At 46.9% G+C, this 16,122-nt stretch overlaps 1 protein-coding gene across 42 annotated transcripts in view; it reads left to right on the top strand.

The window, feature by feature from the left end:
* Positions 1-16,122, top strand: part of Lrrfip1 (LRR binding FLII interacting protein 1) — a 128,510-nt gene that overhangs the window by 82,447 nt on the left and 29,941 nt on the right. For 8 of the 42 annotated variants that reach the window (XM_076914808.1, XM_076914811.1, XM_076914785.1 and 5 more), the window contains 6 exons: positions 1,407-1,466; positions 3,537-3,602; positions 5,173-5,250; positions 7,049-7,093; positions 8,360-8,425; positions 10,379-10,456. The exons of 12 other annotated variants lie outside the window; for them this stretch is intronic. In XM_076914808.1, the coding sequence (XP_076770923.1) occupies positions 1,407-1,466; positions 3,537-3,602; positions 5,173-5,250; positions 7,049-7,093; positions 8,360-8,425; positions 10,379-10,456 (393 nt within the window). The remainder of the gene's footprint in view (positions 1-1,406; positions 1,467-3,536; positions 3,603-5,172; positions 5,251-7,048; positions 7,094-8,359; positions 8,426-10,378; positions 10,457-16,122) is intronic. 22 more of the 42 variants (XM_034522081.2, XM_034522080.2, XM_076914801.1 and 19 more) reach the window with 10 other exon arrangements.

Raw genomic sequence — 16,122 nt, 5'->3', positions numbered from 1 at the left:
GAGTTAGAGTCCGTCTGTCAGTTGCTTATACGGCATTAGTATCATACTCTTGCTACACTGGAGTGAGGCTCACCCAGTGCCTTCCACAAGCCACGCCCTCCTGCCGGCTGGTATACCCATCAGGTAGTCACATGTGCCTTCAGAGGCTACCAGGGTGCACAGGAGACTCACAGACACTCACATGCCCCTCATCGTGGCCCCAGAATTTATTCATTTTTGTGAATATTGTCATAGCTGTAAAAGTGCTAGTGGGTTGAATAACTTGCCTAAGGGCGCAGGGCAGACCTTGCATTTGCAGTCTGGGACTCAGGTCTGAGATAGATAAATCCCTTTCCATCTTTTCCAGATGTGAGGCCAGTGTTCCTTTTCCCCCCATGTTTGAGGCTATTGTGGTCTCTGGTGGTCCTTACCTTGAATCAACAGCCGTATCCTCAAACATGGTTCCTAATGCCATAAAATAGACCACTCCCTATAGAGCACTTCTAGATAGCCTTGCCTGAGACCAAGGCCATACTTCCCAGCCTTCCTAATGCCAAGACCTTTAATGCAGTTCCTCATGCCGTTCTGACCCCAGCCAATAAAGTTATTTTCATCGCTACTTCATAACTGTAATTTCACCACTGCTATGAGTCACAATATAAATATCTGATGTATGACCCCTGTGATAGGGTCACATAGTGGACACCCCCGGGTCGGGACCCACAGGTTGAGAACCATGGGCTTAGGTGGGGAACAGGAAAGAAGCCAGGCAAACTTTTACTATCTGTGTCCAGACGTTTGGATGGTTTGGTCGGGTTTGATTTCTTCCTGGAGGACACAATGATCCTTGAGTATATCTTTGTTCTCATCTGAAAAAAACAAAACAGGAAGAGTAGATGACTAGAAGCTAACTCCCTGAGGTTTGCTGGTCAGTCTTTCCTCAGGTTTCTGCACTCAGTTGTGGATTACAGAGACATGAATCTGAGGGACAGTGCTTCATTCAGGCTACATTGTCCAGTTCTTACCCAGAATCAAACTGACTCGGGCAGGTCACTATCCTCTGGCCTCTCATTCAGTCTTCTTGAAATCTTGAGTTTCCACACCCCTAACCTAAGATTGGACACAAGAAAAGTGCCCAGAGAAGCAGCTTACATCAGGCCGTGGGCCTCACTCCACAGAAGGGAATGACACAGGCGCCATGATTGCTGGGTGTTTTCTGAGTTGCAGTGGGGTAGGAGGCATGCTGGCAGTTGGCGGAAGTGGGGAGGGAGGTTTGGGGGGACTTTCTGCTGCCCTGAGGCTGCCCCCATTCATTCCCTTCAGTTCCTCTGCAGAGAAGGCTCAGTGTGTTCCTGGATAAGTGCTGCTCTCTGGTTTGTACCTGCGCTGTTAAACTGATGTGACCTCTTCTTTCTTTGTTGAAACAGACTAACGGTTATGACGGAGACTATTGTGGATCCCAGTCCCTAAGTAGACGATCTGGCAGGGTTAGTACAGCAAGCCTGCATGGCACGTGCTCTGAGGGGTTGCTGCTTCTGTGTGTCTAAAATACATTTCTAAATTTAGTTACTTTGCTCTTTTTTGTGTTACCCTGGCTCTTTTTACCCCCTAGCAGACCCTCACAGTCTCAAATGTTAGTATCCAAGCATTCTTAGCATGATTTCCATTCAAGGCGTTAACAGTGAGAAGCCGATAAGCATCCCTAAAAATACCCAGCCTGTGGAATCAGCTTGTCCACTGTTCGCCTCCCTCGTCTGTGTCCGTTAGTGACTCGGCTCTCACGTGGACGGAAGACCAGCATTTTCAGTTTCCCAGATTTCAAGCTTGCGAGTTTAATGTTTATCTTAAACGCACGTGTGAGAGCCTGTACTTTTCTGACGAGGAAAAGGAAAGGAAGAGGGTCGGAATTCTGATGTTTTGAGTGCTCACGGGTGACTGTGGGAGGGTTGGAAGGGAAGGATGAGGGTGAGGTCAGACATCCTAGTGAAGAAACCGGAGCTGGAGGGAAGCCGGGAGCACTGGGGAAGGCCTGGGATCTGTCAAGTATTGTCGGGCCTTTCAGAAGGTTAAATTGGGCACATTTTAATTAAGCCTCGTGATCCAAACAGATTAATCTGAGTTAAATGACCTAATATCTTCCTGTTCTTAATGTAATTTTTCCCCTTCTGGAAATAAGTTTCTTGTATAAAATTTAATTTATTTTAATTATATTAAGATAGCATTTAGTCACTTCCATCCCATTTCTAGGCTTCACAACACACACACACACACACACACACACACACACACACACACACACACACACACACGAAGCCAACAGTCTCGGCTTTCCCAAACTGGCCCAACAGGTTGCTTGAGCCTTCTGGAAACCTGTTTAGGATTGCCTGTGTTTTTTCTATGTTCCCTTCTAAGCTTCTCTAGTTCCGGACTTCAGTCTAAGCCTCTGTCCTATCACCCTTTACACTGACACCTGAGCCTTTAAAGTACCTCAGGGACAGAAGCCTGCAGTCAACTGCCTGTGCAGGTCCGTCAATAGTGTTGCCAACTGTGCCCAGCAAGTCTCCCGCACAGCTGGCCACCTCAGCTGCAGTGTTTCCATATTGACTAGCTGTGACTTTAACCCCTAGTGCATCGTTTTGCCATAACTGAAAGTATTTGGTAGTTCTTAGATCCAGCTTCCTTCCAATGCTACATTCTCTATCCGTGATGTGAATTTGTCAACCCATCTGTGGCTCCGGGTGGCATCAAGCTGTGTGTCATACATATATGTCCACTATGAATTTGCTTCATGATTTAGTTAAGGTTCGGGCAATGCTTCTAAAAGTCAGATCCAAAACAGCCTGATTATAAAAAAAAAAAAAAAAAAAAAAAAAAAAAAAAAAAAAAAAAAAAAAAACTGCTCACAGAGTGAAACTTTATGTAAAATTGGTTTAGCAAGTAGAGAGAGTCACATGACTGAAGCCTTACCTCATCTAAGTCACACTTAAGAAATGATAACCGTGCGGGTGATCTGGAGGGAAGAGTGGGTGGATGGAGGAGCTGGGCAGATGTGAGTGCAGCAGACACTTGCCTGATAAGAGCCTGGGAATGTCTGTCTTCTCTCTGCTTGACCCTTCGTGTGTAATGTCATCGCTCCTGTGCCCTCCCCCACATTCTCTTAGGCCTGATGCTTTACAGTGTATACTCAAGGCTCACTGCCCCCGCTGCAGGCCTGGAAGCTGGCTCTCAGCCTCCCTCAGCCTCTCCATCGAGGTGCTGGACTAGGCTGAAGAAAGGCTGACGTGTTTTGCACTAGGAAGAATTTCAGTTACCTCAGGAGATATGCAAAAAGGAGAGGATTGACATGAAATCCAGTAAGCAACTGGCTAATAATAGACCATTCAGCTTCACTGGGTCACGTGTGAAAGTCTGCCCAGACTCACTTGCTAAGAATTTGTGCTGCAGACTCTTCACATGAACCTGGGTCCTAACACTGGTGTGCCTGTGCTTGCCCTGTGAATGCGCAGGGTAAGAAAGCACTTATCAGTTACTTACAAGCTCTCTCCTTTGATGCTCAGAATTCCAGCTACAGCAGCGGTGATGGCCGTGTCTCCACTTTGTCATCTTCCAGGGAAGAGAAGTTGGTTGGTTTCCGTTTAAAATTTTCACATCCTCTCTTCAGAAACTGCAGGTTCTGTAGCATGGATCCTTGTGTGTGGATCCCTGCTCCCCACAACCTATTTTACAAGTTTCTCTTGGGATGGATGTTCTACTGAACTTCTGAGGAGTGGTTAAGATGTGTACCTCCTTCACACTTACCCCACTGTCCTGTATTTAATCCAGATTGTCACATTCTACCATGAGTGAACCAATGGTATGCTTGTATATATTGTTTTCCAATTAGAACTATCCCTAAGGAAAAACACTTAAAGTAGCCCGGACCTCTTACCTCCTTTTTGAAAATGATACCCTCTAGGCATTATGTACTTTGTGGAACTTTTGTCAGAGATGGTCTGACCTTGGCATGGAAATCCAGTCCAGTCTAGCTTTCTGCATACACTGATGGGCATTGACCTGGACAGGTGATTTCTGTTTACTGAAAAGTCCTACCAGCTGGGGCTGATGTTTCCCAGTTAAGGTTCATCTACTCACCAAACCAGGGAAGCAGTTGAGGTAGGGAAGAACTGGGTGGGCCCACATAAGCCAGCAGGGTAGGAACTCCTCCTGAGTCTTTTTCCTAGAATACGACCCATCACCGGCCAGGTCCCACTATCCCAGTAAATAGGTCATCATAAACCTTAATTAAGAGGAGAGACTGGAGAACTGCTCAGCAGTTAAAAGCACTGGCTGACCTTGCAGAGGACCAGAGTTCCATTCCCAAGACCCACCTGGCAGCTCTCAACCATCTACAGCTCCTGTTCCGGAGACTCCAGCACCCTCTTCTGGCCTTCATATGCACCAGGCATGCACATAGTACACTTTTATACATGCAGACAAAACACCCAAATTCATAAAGTAAAAAATAAGTAAATTTTTTTAAGTTAAATAAAGAGAGAAAAAAATCCCTAATGAATTAAAGGTTTTTTCCAGGTAAAACAGAGTCTGTGTCCAACTCAACTCATGGAGCAGAAAGCATCTGAACCTTAAGAATTATGTTAGAATTAGAGCTGGCTGTTCAGACATAGAACACACCATTCTCCAGACTGGATCTCAGGATCCTGATACTTAGCTTGCCAGTGTGCATGCCTGATTCACTCTTATTGTGTAATGCCTAACCAACCGGGTAAGACAGGAGGCTGTCCCTGGGGAAATAGCTCTTACTTAGACAGAAGCTGAGGTCCCTATATGGTTTTGATTAGGAGTGTCCCCCACCAAATCTTAAATATCAGATCTCAAATTACAAAGACTTAAAAAAAAATTATGATCTTTGCGTGCGTGTGTGTTTGTATCTGTGTGTCTGTGTCTGTCACTCACTCACACACTGACTGAAAGTTCTAAGTTTATCTGATATAATCGTTCTGGTTCTGTCAATAACGAGCTGCTATTCCTCTAACTGTCCTTCCCTCCCCCTGCTCAGCAAGTGCATGCCTGTGCCATGATAATCTTCAAAGGCAGTTTTGCCTGGTGTGTCCAGCGCTAATCCACCTGTGACATGAAGTGATTTCCTATCTCCCCACCCGCCTGACCTGACTCAACTGTTTTCTCTGATTGCAGGGACTCTTTTGCTCCAACCTTGGCCTTCCCAGCACCGGCCTTGCTTCCAAACCCCTGTCTACCCAGAATGGAACCCGGGTCTGTTCCCCTGCCCTCTCCTCTGCAAGCACTTTGCGGCCGATGCACTTAGAGGACACTTCAACCTCTTCAGTGTGCAGTCACGGGGCAAGGCTTAGGGCTGCTTGGTTTGGCTTGGCTAGCTTGCTAGGACTTTTCTCTATCTCCTAAAAAATGTAATTTGGGACCTAATATGGAAAAATAGGAGGATTCTGTGAAATGTATACTCAAAGAAACAAAACAAAAAACAACCCTCAAGCCCAGAGAATTGGTCTCTTGGGTTTCTCTGTTTCCAGCAATTGTTCCCTATTTGGGGTTCCAATTTGCTTTTTTAAAAAAAAAAAAATATTTTTCTTTTGTAAACGTGTCCAGGAAACAATCTGCCAGATCTCAGTGCACTCCGCCTCCTGCATCTTGGGCAGAACTGGGCATTTCTTTGACTCTTGTCCCTTTCCTGTTTTCTCAAGGCCAAGATTCAGTTCCAAAATGGGCCTTTGTTGCCTTGGGCTTTTGAGCTCTGTGCAGCACAAGGGTGCCATGTTAGAAAAGTGTGTGTGGGCACACACTTTTGGGGAGGTTGAATTGTCCTCTCCTTTGCAGGCAGATTCAGCTGCTGGGGGGTCTGTTATTTGGCCCTGCACCCTTCCCTGCTCTCCTCTCCTGTGCCTGATGCCTCGAGTCTGTACATAAGTCCTGACTCATCTCTGTGGCTGGATCCTGTACCTCAGAGGGATGCCACTGCATCCCAGCATCAACCTTGTAGTTCTGTGTAACTCTGTATTCTAGGTGTGCGTCCACTTGGGCTTTTGGATGTTCATCCCTGAGCAGCTAGCAGCCTTACCCTCCCTCTCCTTTATGTCTTGATTGGGACTGTGACCTGATAGAAACAGTTATGCCCTTTCTTTGTTTCTTTGTTTCTTTGTTTCTTTCTTTGTTTCTTTCTTTCTTTCTTTTTTTTTTTTTTTTTTGACAAGGTTTCTCTGTACCTCTTGTGGAGCTGTCCTAGAATTTGCTCTGTACACCAGGCTGGCTTTGAACTCAGATCCTCCTGCCTCTGCCTCCTGAGTGCTGGGAGTAAGAGTGTGTGCCATCATCAGCCAAGCAGTCATAACCTTTCCAATATGATATATTCTTTCTGTAGTTTTTTCTGTACCTGAGGGCACAGTTCAAGGTCCTTCTGGCACCTCTAATGTCTGAATCCAAAGGTACTCATGTCCCTCAGATAAAGTGGTGTGTCACTTACATAATATAAGCACACCTGCCTGTGAACTTTAAATCAGCTCTGGCTTACTCATGATGCCTAATATATAAATGGCGTGGAATTGTTGGTATGCGGTGGTCAGAGACTGATGCGGGCAGAATGTGCCCTGTTCAGTACAGATTGGTTTTTTGTTTGTTTTGTTATGAGATATTTTTGATCCTTGGTTAGTTGAACCCAGGAATGCTGAACCCTAGATATGGGGTTGAGCTGTGAGGTACCTGGGTGGCAGTTAACCTGGCCCGGTGACTATGTACATCTGCTGGCTTTGCTTCAGGTCTTCTTCCAGCATCATCCGAAAAGAAATGACTGGGAAAAAAAATTCCAAAGATGCTGAGGAAGTTTGTGATTTTAAAGTTAGAAATTGTATCATTTGTCTTTCCTGTAAATTTTGGGTTTCCATCTGTCTGATCCCCTGAGAACACAATATCTTAACTTTGGCTTTTTCTTCTCACCACCCTACCAGTTACTTAGTTACCAGACCTTTATAAGTGGTCTTATTGCTATTGTCTGTTGTTGTTTTCCAAGGTCTAAAGCCTGTGGTTTGCTTTCTTCCTGCAGCCCTTCGTTTTGTGCAATGCTGCCTGGCCTGTGGGGAGTTACCGGGTGTGTGTGCTCCCCACTCCTGACATGCATGCTCCCCTCTGCCTGTTGCACATGCTCTGCCTTCCAGCACCCCTGTTTCCTGCCCTGCTGGGGAAGCAGTGCCTTACTCACAGCTTACCCACCCTTTGTGGTCTCATCAGTCAGATCTGGGCTTTCACACTCCGGCTGACTGCTGACAATAGCTGTCACCCTGTTCCATCTCTCCTATCGGAAGACTTGTTGAAGGTTCTTAGGAAGGAAACAATGACAACATTTACCTAGTGGAAGAAAGACAGATGGCTCCTGAATGCGTTGACAGACATAACAGATTCTAATCCACTCTGCCATAGTACTTTAGAAAATTCCAGTTTTAAATGTAGGTTCTTACATTCTGCAGAAAACTAGGTTTTCAAAGTCACTGTGTTAATAGCTGTGAATTTCCACCACAGTACACACTTAGGAGGGGATAGTTATGTATACATGGCTAAGCTGGCCAGTATTTTCTGAAGAGGAATAAGGAAAATTAAAGTGTTTTTAAGTGGGCAGAGTTTGACATCATTGCCTGAGATCTCGTAATCTTCTTTCTCGATGATTAATTGCATACAAATTTCAAGGTAACCAACTACTGCTTTCTGCATAGCAATCCTGAAGAGATATAAAGTATCCAACATCAAAAATGATAATTACTAGCCAGGCAGTGGTGGCGCACACCTTTAATCCCAGCACTTGGGAGGCAGAGGCAGGCGGATTTCTGAGTTCGAGGCCAGCCTGGTCTACAGAGTGAGTTCCAGGACAGCCAGGGCTATAAAGAGAAATGCTGTCTCGAAAACAAACAAACAAAAAAAGCCAAACAAACAAAACAAACAAACAAAAAGAACCCCGATAATTACTGTAATGTTTTGTTCCCAAGCCACTTCCCATAAGAATAATTGTGTAAACCAGGTGCACGAGGATGCTTTGAGGAACTTCAGGATGTTTCAGTTACTTGCCTTCAATCTTGATTGGCAATTCTCATGTGGAATGATTCCCAGAATAACAATTTCTAATGCTCTCTTGAAGATTAAATTGCATGCCAACCAATGGCCACTTAGACTTCTCTCTTTTGGTTTCCATGCCTTTTTGTTCTCTGTGGCTCTCCAAAGAGCTGAAGAGAGTGGTGTAGAGCCTGCATGGTGTTTTCCTGAGCCTGTCCCTGGCACGTGTCACACCTGCTAACCTTGCCTTTCCCTGTTTTCTGTGTGGTCCTTTGAAAGAATGCCTTGTTCTGACAGTCTGTTCCCATCACAGGCATCCATGTTGGATGAGAGCAGCATCTATGGGGCTCGGAGGGGAAGCGCATGTGGTTCGAGAGCAGTAAGGCGCTTTTCATGTTTCCCATCATGCCTCACTGTGTGCTGCATGACCTAGGGGTATCTGCTGGATGGTGACTGTCACAGGAGGAAACACTGTATGTGTTTTCCTTTGTGATAAAGGTCATGGATGATGGAATTAGGAAGTTTTTGCTTGTTAATTTCCTGTCCTCCTGACTCGTCGATTTGTACTGAGGTCAGAGGGAGACTCACCTTAGCTGGGTTTCATCTGCTTCAGTCCCTGAGACTCCCAAGTAACATAAGGAGTAATGAATTTCTGAACCTGAGAAAAGGAGACAGAGGGTTTAGACAGACCCTCGAGGTTGCTGTGACTGTGCTAATCAATCCTACTTTGCAGGACTTGCCACTGTCCCCTCACACCCTTGAGACAACTATTAAATGCATGTGACACCTGGGAGGAGTTTCCAGCCATCTGAGCAGGAATCCATCCAGAAGGACTGTTTCATAGGAAGTGAAGTGGAGACAGGCCCTGCATGCATGTTCTCTTCTTCATGGTGGGCACACCTGTGTGACAATCGTAACAATCTTCACATGGTCAGTGAGGTGGACATGAGATTCAAACTCAGAGCTTTCTGGCTCACATTAGCTCCCCACTGGCCATCCTGACTCCTAGACATAGGTGACACCTGATGCCTGGCAATATGAATGCTTCTCTTCCAAAGGGACACATCAGGCCAGCTATTCAGAGAGCTGTTCTGACTAAAGATCCTTTATCAGGAAGGAACAACATGACACATGTTCCTACATCGATGTACATCCCACACCTATGGGCAAACTTGTCTTTCTCCAGTGAAAAGATGCGGTTGCGAGGCCTCTGCAGGCCTGACCATGCTGGCTACAGCCCTTTAAAACACCTGGTGCATTTGTTTAACCCTCAGTGACTGCTGGACATGAAGATGACATGAAGGGCCTGCAAACATGGTCTAGCTGCTAACTTTCAGGAGGGTCGGTCAAGTGAGGTCAGCTAGTCTGAAAAGTGTTCTCACACAGGAGCCTTGGGCCGACAGGAAGCAGCACAAGGCACAGTCCCTCCTATAGTGGCTAGTGCACAGCCCGAGTCATTTGTCTGTTCATTCAGCAAGTGTGTCATGAGCGCACTGGGCTTCATCTGCTCAATGGAGAGTCACTGGAAACTGACTAGAGGCGTGCTGTGCTCACTGAGGCTGGCTGGCTGGCTGGTGGGCAGACAGACAGACTGAGAAATGGTACTTGAAACAGAATCATAAGCACCTTTGAAGATCCAGAGTCCTTACAGTTCGCAATGAAGATGCTGCTTGCTGGCCTCTCAGCCCAGAGGTCAGTCCAGCATCTGTCCCAGGGCAGGTGGCTGAGTCGAAACTCAGATTTAGAAACTCAGGTTTAGAAACTCAGATTTAGAGGCTACAGCCTGTTGTCTGTCATCTTTCTTAATCAGAAGTTAGAAAGACTGAATGGCCAGGAAGACAGGTCCATGTCCAGAAAACAGGTCCTCCAGTTTCTACCTGGAAAGGTGACAAAGAAGCAAAACCTTCCCTGCAACCCCACCCCCCACTCCCTGTCCTCACTTGTTTCTGAGCTGGGATGCAGCTGAAGGCAGCTCAGGGATCTCAAAAACTGCCACTACGTGTCCAGCAGGCAGTTTCTGTGAACACATAAGATGTGGTACAGACCCAAGCTGGATGGTGCTTGGTGCTTTCCTGCATCTGTATCCTGTGGAGAACACAGTTGTTTCTTATCCTTAATAGATGTTTACCTGAGCACACGGCAGGGCAGACATGGACTCCTTTTTCAAGCCTGGTTTGCTCCCTAATCCTAACCTCATTTTCCTCTCTGCTGTGTGTGTGGCTAACCCCCATGCTGACTGAAGTGTGGTCTTGGTGGCTTTTGTTCTCCTTGCCTCTTTGCTGACCCTGTTCCTTTGTTTCTGTCTGTGCATCCTGTGGTGGCTCTGTGACAGCCCTCAGAATACAGCAGCCACCTCAACTCCAGCTCCCGGGCCTCTTCCAGAGCCAGCTCTGCAAGGGCCAGCCCTGTGGTAAGTGTGTTTCCTGCCCTGCTGCCCGCTAGCTAGCTTCCTTCCTTCCTTCCTTCCTTCCTTCCTTCCTTCCTTCCTTCCTTCCTTCCTCACCTCCACTTCCCTGTCCTTTTCCCCTTGCTCCTACCCCTTATCCTTCTGTCCCTTAGAAATGACCGCAATCTTTGAAAATCAGCAAAAGATAAAGCTCGAAGCCTCTCATTTTATTTCAGCTCTGGGGTTGGGAAAAGGTTTTGGGTTTAGAAAATGCTCTTTGTGGGCAGGAAGGGGGATGTCTCAAGGATCATAACAGAAAGGAAGTTATTAATGGTGCTCGGAATTGAGGCTTGAGTGGGAAAGTCCACTCTGGGCATATAGACCGTAGCTACACGTGTGCATGTACTATTTTTCGACAATTTAAAATTTCAGAGGCTTGACTCTTCACGTGGCCTTTAAAGTAATGAGGTTATCAGACCCTGACAAGTTTTAAAATAAAGTACAAGCCTGTAAATGTCTTGCCATTCTCATTACGGCTTAGGTTACCTGTTGTCACATTTACTCGAAAACTGTTTAGAAGGTGTCACTGGGACCCTGCTCTCCTGTCCGGCTCACCATATACCAGACATGGCGGAAGGAGCCAAGGCCAAAGAGCAAGTCCTGCACAGTTCGTCACCCGATCGGTGGCTTTCTTTGGGGCTACTTTATCATTATCTAACCAAGGAATTGTTTTGTGTATGGTTGTGGGATGTGTGGGAGATATCTGCTATCTTCTATTACTGTTTGCATAAATATTATGGGACAGAGCCTTTCTTTCACCAAGCATGGTTCTTGCTGGTTTTCCGGCTAGTCAGCAAGTACCCAGAATACACCTGCCTCCATGCTAGGATTAACAGCTGTATACCACAAAGCCAGCTGCTGCTGCCGCCTTCTCTTCCTCTAACTCTTCTTCCTCCTCTTCCTCTTCTTCTTCCTCCTCTTCCTTTTCCTCCTCTTTATCCTCCTTCTCTTCCTCCTCCTCCTCTGATTTCTCCTCCTCATCTTTCTCCTCCTCTTCCTCTTTTTCCTCCTCCTCCTCCTCTTCTTCCTCTTCCTCTTTCTCCTCCCCCTCCTCCTTCTTTTTAAAATGCACTGCTAGAGATTAAACTCAGGTCCTCATCATGCCTCATAGCAAATACTTTACCAACTGAGCCATCCCCCCCCCCCTTTTTTTTCCCTTATAGCCCCAAATAGCCTTGAACTCACTATATAGTTGAAGATATCTTTGAATTCCTAATCCTCCTGCTTCCACCTCCCAAGTGCTGGGGTTACAGGTGCATCACACCACACCTGACCAGACAGTTTCAGCTGTGGTAGGGAGACACTCCCAGGCTGCAGCAGCGGTATGGGTGGAGGGAGGCCCTCATTTAGAAAGCCGTGAGTAGACAGTCCAGGCTAGTCTCTTTTGATGGGCTCAGACATAAATACACATAGTTTGGAACTCAGTTCCTGAACACTATACCACCCAGGGTGGTTCCTGTATCCCAGAATGCAGGGAAGCCCTGATACACCACTTGCATAGATGAGCTCATTGGTTTTGTTTTCTTTTTTAATTCTATGCAGACTTTTACAGCTGTGAGGTTTCCTGCTAGAAGCAGCTTGCCTGGAGAAGGAGCCACTGGGATCCCTTGCAGCTATGCGCCTCCCCATTGAGTTCAATGGCCTAGTGCCCCTCCCCTCTCCTGTCAGTGTCCTTTACATTAGAATGGCTATCCTGAGCATCTCATGTTCTGTGGTAGTCTAACTTATACAAACTAATCCGTGAGGAGCCTTCAAATTACTCAGACCAGTGTTTGTTCCCACGGTGATTTAGTGTAGAATCCTTTTCCTTGTGCATAGTAGTTGAGTGTACACTTGAGGAATAAGTGGAGTGTTTGTAACCAAAAGAAGTCTGTAGCTTTACTTTCAAAGATTCCTAACAACCACCACCACCCCTTCCACCCCACCCCACTGCCCCAGCAATGACTGTCTGGGGTGGCTGATTTGTCATCACTAGGCGTGGCCCTTGGATTTATTTAAGTATCAAGATGAGGTCATGGTGTGGCAATATTCATGGTTTCTGTGATTGGAAAGACTGAAGTCAGATACAGATCCTTTTGCTGTGTGTGTGCTTCCTAGGTCTGTGGAAATTTTACACACATGAAACAAGTTTAGTTGTTCTTTCTTCACAGAGAGGTGCATTGTGTCTTGGCCTCTGCAGCCTATGAGGCAAGAGAAGTGATCTCTTTGTGTCATGGGGAACCGGGAGTGTGGTCACACTTTCCCCTCTGTGCTGCTGTGAGAAATGGATCAATCCAGCAGGGCTGGTATTCCCTCCAGTGATGGCTGCTTGGTCCATGGCAGAGATAATCAGTAGATGTCCCCCCCCCCACCTCAGTCACCTCTTCATTTGTTCATTTGTTCATTTGTTCATTGCCCTAAAGATCCATCGATCACTATTTCTGTTGTCATTTGGTGAGCAAAGGTCGGAGCAAAGATGTGTGGAAAACTGGCTGGCCTCCCGACTCAGCCTGGCACCTCACCTCAGCCAGGTACCTCCACACTGACTGGGGAACCTCTTGGGTGTGGTTCTCATGTGTGGTGACCCCTCTACAAATGCAGGGCAGTCTCCAGGAAATTCTTCAGTCAATGGGAGGGTCACTAGCCTTTGCCAGGTCCCTCTCCCAGGCCTTGTCCTGACCTATTCCTCCCTCTCAGGCAGGAAGACCCACAAGTCTGAACTGGAGCTTCTGGGCTTCTTCCCACCAGCAAGGCTGAACACGCTCATTGACACTTTGTTAACAGCCGGTCCAAATCACACACCCACCTTCCCAGTGCAGTGATAGCCCCAGGACACAGAAAAGCACAACGGTAATGCTGGACCTGAGTCTTGGAAGCAACAGGAGAGAGGGCTGGTTCCATTCTTTCTTTGTGCCTCTTTAGGCACCAGGATGCTGGGTTTGTCACCCTCTGTCCTTGGGACAAACAAGGATACAGTGACCTTCCCATCCTCACCTCTGCGGGAGACCCATGCGGTAGGATGTACAAACAAGGCAGGAGTTAAAAGATGAGGATAACTTGTCACAGCTCCCGCTCCTGGCTTGGGATGAGGAGGCAGACATAAACTCCTTCAGACAAAGCAGGAAGGAACAGCCCCCTGAACGGCATGGTTTTTGCTTGGCTTGAGCTGCCCCAGCCATCATAGGACATAGTTGTTGGTGTGTGTCCATGTTGGTTCTTGGAAAATACCCCTGGCTTAGTACTTCACCAGAGGTAATTACCAGGAACCAAGGGCAGGGATGTCCTTGAGAAGAAAATCCAAAAGTCAGCTGTAGCCCTCAAGGCTTTGCAGCTGACATCTGTCAGACAGGAAGTGAGGCAGTGCTACACGTTGGGGGCAGGGCGGTGCCACTGAAGAGCAAAAGTCACCAGAACAGAGGAAGAGATCGCTCATTCCCCTTTAAGAACAGGAATATACATACCTCCATGTCCTTAGGTTATGATACAATTCTTAGGAGAGCCAAGATGCAACAGCCGGAGTGTAAATGGCAGTGGACAGTGTTCTACCTCATTCTAGCACCACTCCAACCCCTCCCCGCACTGCTACCCTTCTACCACTCCATCCCACCTTCACTCAGCCTTTCCATCCTAATTAGTGTTAACTGTCAGCACAGCTTAGAAACACCTGAAACAGGAGTCCCAGTGGAATAATTGTCTTTATCATGTTGGTCATGTAAGAGTCTTTTCATTGCTGTAGGAGGTGCTGCCCACTGTAGGCGGCACCATCCCTAGACAGTCCTGGGTTTTATAAAAAAAGCTAGCCATGGTCCCTACTTCCAACTTCCTGCCTTGACTTCTTCCCTCGATGACAGACTGTGTCCTGGAGGGTGCAAACCAGATAAAACCTTTTCTTTCCGAGTTGCTTTTGGTTGGAAAGCCACAGAAAGAAATGTAGGAAGCACATATGAGTACACTTGCACGCGTGTGCATGCACGTGCATGTGTACACACACACACACATACTTTTTTTTTCATGTTAATTGAGCACTTCGAATATTCTGGTCATGAGTCTACAGTGTTAGGCAATGCAAACCTGCCCTTGCCCTTCATGGGATACACAGACTGGGCCAGAAGACGTCCCATCAAATAAATAACATAAACATCAGCTGCACCTGCTCGAGCCATGAGGGCAGGTGCGTGGAGAGAGGCGGAAGCTGGGCTTGGAGGATCTAGGCTTGAACCACAGCTGAGCAGAGCCAGGTGACACCTAGGGCATCCTCCTCACGCAAGCCCTACAGCCCACTGGAATCCAAGAGAGCTTCCACAGTTCTGAAACATCCTTCAGGAATGTCTCGGGCGGAGCCAGGACTCTGCTGTCTTGTGTACTCATAGAGAAGTGCCGAGCTAGCTGTCTGCCCATCTGAAAACAAAGACCCCTGTGATTCTTGTTGCATAAAGAGGCAAGGCAGGGTCCAGGTGCAGAGCAAGCCTGCACCTATGGGTACGAGACTGGATTTAAAACCGATGATCCATGAAGTATGGTGGCTCATGACAGTAATCCTAATACTGAGAAAGGAGGAGCCTGATTTCAAGGCTATCTTGGGCAATGTCTTGAATCTCAGGCTACTGTCAATTACATAAACTCTGTCTCAAAAATAGAATTAGAGCCAGTGTGATGGCTTAGTGGGTAAAGGTCCTTGCTGCCAAGCCTGATGATCTGAGTCTGAACCCAAAGGACACACATAGGAGAGACCAAGCCCCACAAGTTGCCCCTCTGACCCCTCCCCCACATATGTCATGGCATGTGCACATACCCCGAATAAATAATAGACCATAAAACCAAAAATCCCCACCCTAATGGTAAGCCCCACTGTTACTGACATTCGAAGGGAAACAGTCTTTAAAACGGGTGTTCCCCAAGTAGTGTTTGCTGTGTCCCTTGTTTTGAGAGGGTCATTGCAATGGGAGCCTGTTTGTTTTCCAGGGTCTTGCTGTGTGTCCTGTCTGGGAGTTGGGACCATGAGGCTAGGTTCTCTTGTAGCCAGCCCTGGCTTGGGTCTCTCTATCTTTGAGTGGTCCATCAGATGGTGACATGCAAACCGATGTTTAAAATGTCATCATGTGATCCTCATAAGAAACCCACTGAGATGGTGTGGACTAGACTCACGTGTTAACATCCTCCTATGGAGGACTTGGTTTGGGAAAGGGAGGAGTTGCCATTGTCTTTGCTTCCACTGAAGTTTCTTAGAAGGGATTAATTTTTAGGAGGAAAAAAAGAATTTAGAGGAAGAAAATTGAAACAACTTCTTGCTCTATAGCCCAGCACGGCCTCCGATTCAAATCCTCCTTCCTCAGCCTCTCAGATGTTAGAATTACAGGCATGTGCCACCAAGCCTGGCTGCCATAGATCTTAGAGATGTCTTTGAACACACTCAATGGTAATCATAAAAAGATTATGTCATTTAGAGTCCTGTTGGTGTGACATTAATCTCAGCTGCTGCAAACTGGGGAATGGTGATTAAAAAAACAATTCAGTGGGTCACAAGAGTCCTGTGGCTTGCTTGTCCCATGTGCCTGCTGTGGCCAACAGCAGCCCTTTAGTTCCCCCCTTCTGTGGCCACCTCTGGTGGCCTTGTCTCCATGGCAGCCTTTCCACCAGTCATGGAGCAGCCG

This window comes from Arvicanthis niloticus, chromosome 17 (genome assembly GCF_011762505.2).
Source record: "Arvicanthis niloticus isolate mArvNil1 chromosome 17, mArvNil1.pat.X, whole genome shotgun sequence".
Taxonomy (NCBI): Eukaryota; Metazoa; Chordata; class Mammalia; order Rodentia; family Muridae; genus Arvicanthis; species Arvicanthis niloticus.
This window is presented reverse-complemented; position numbering and strand designations above follow the sequence as displayed.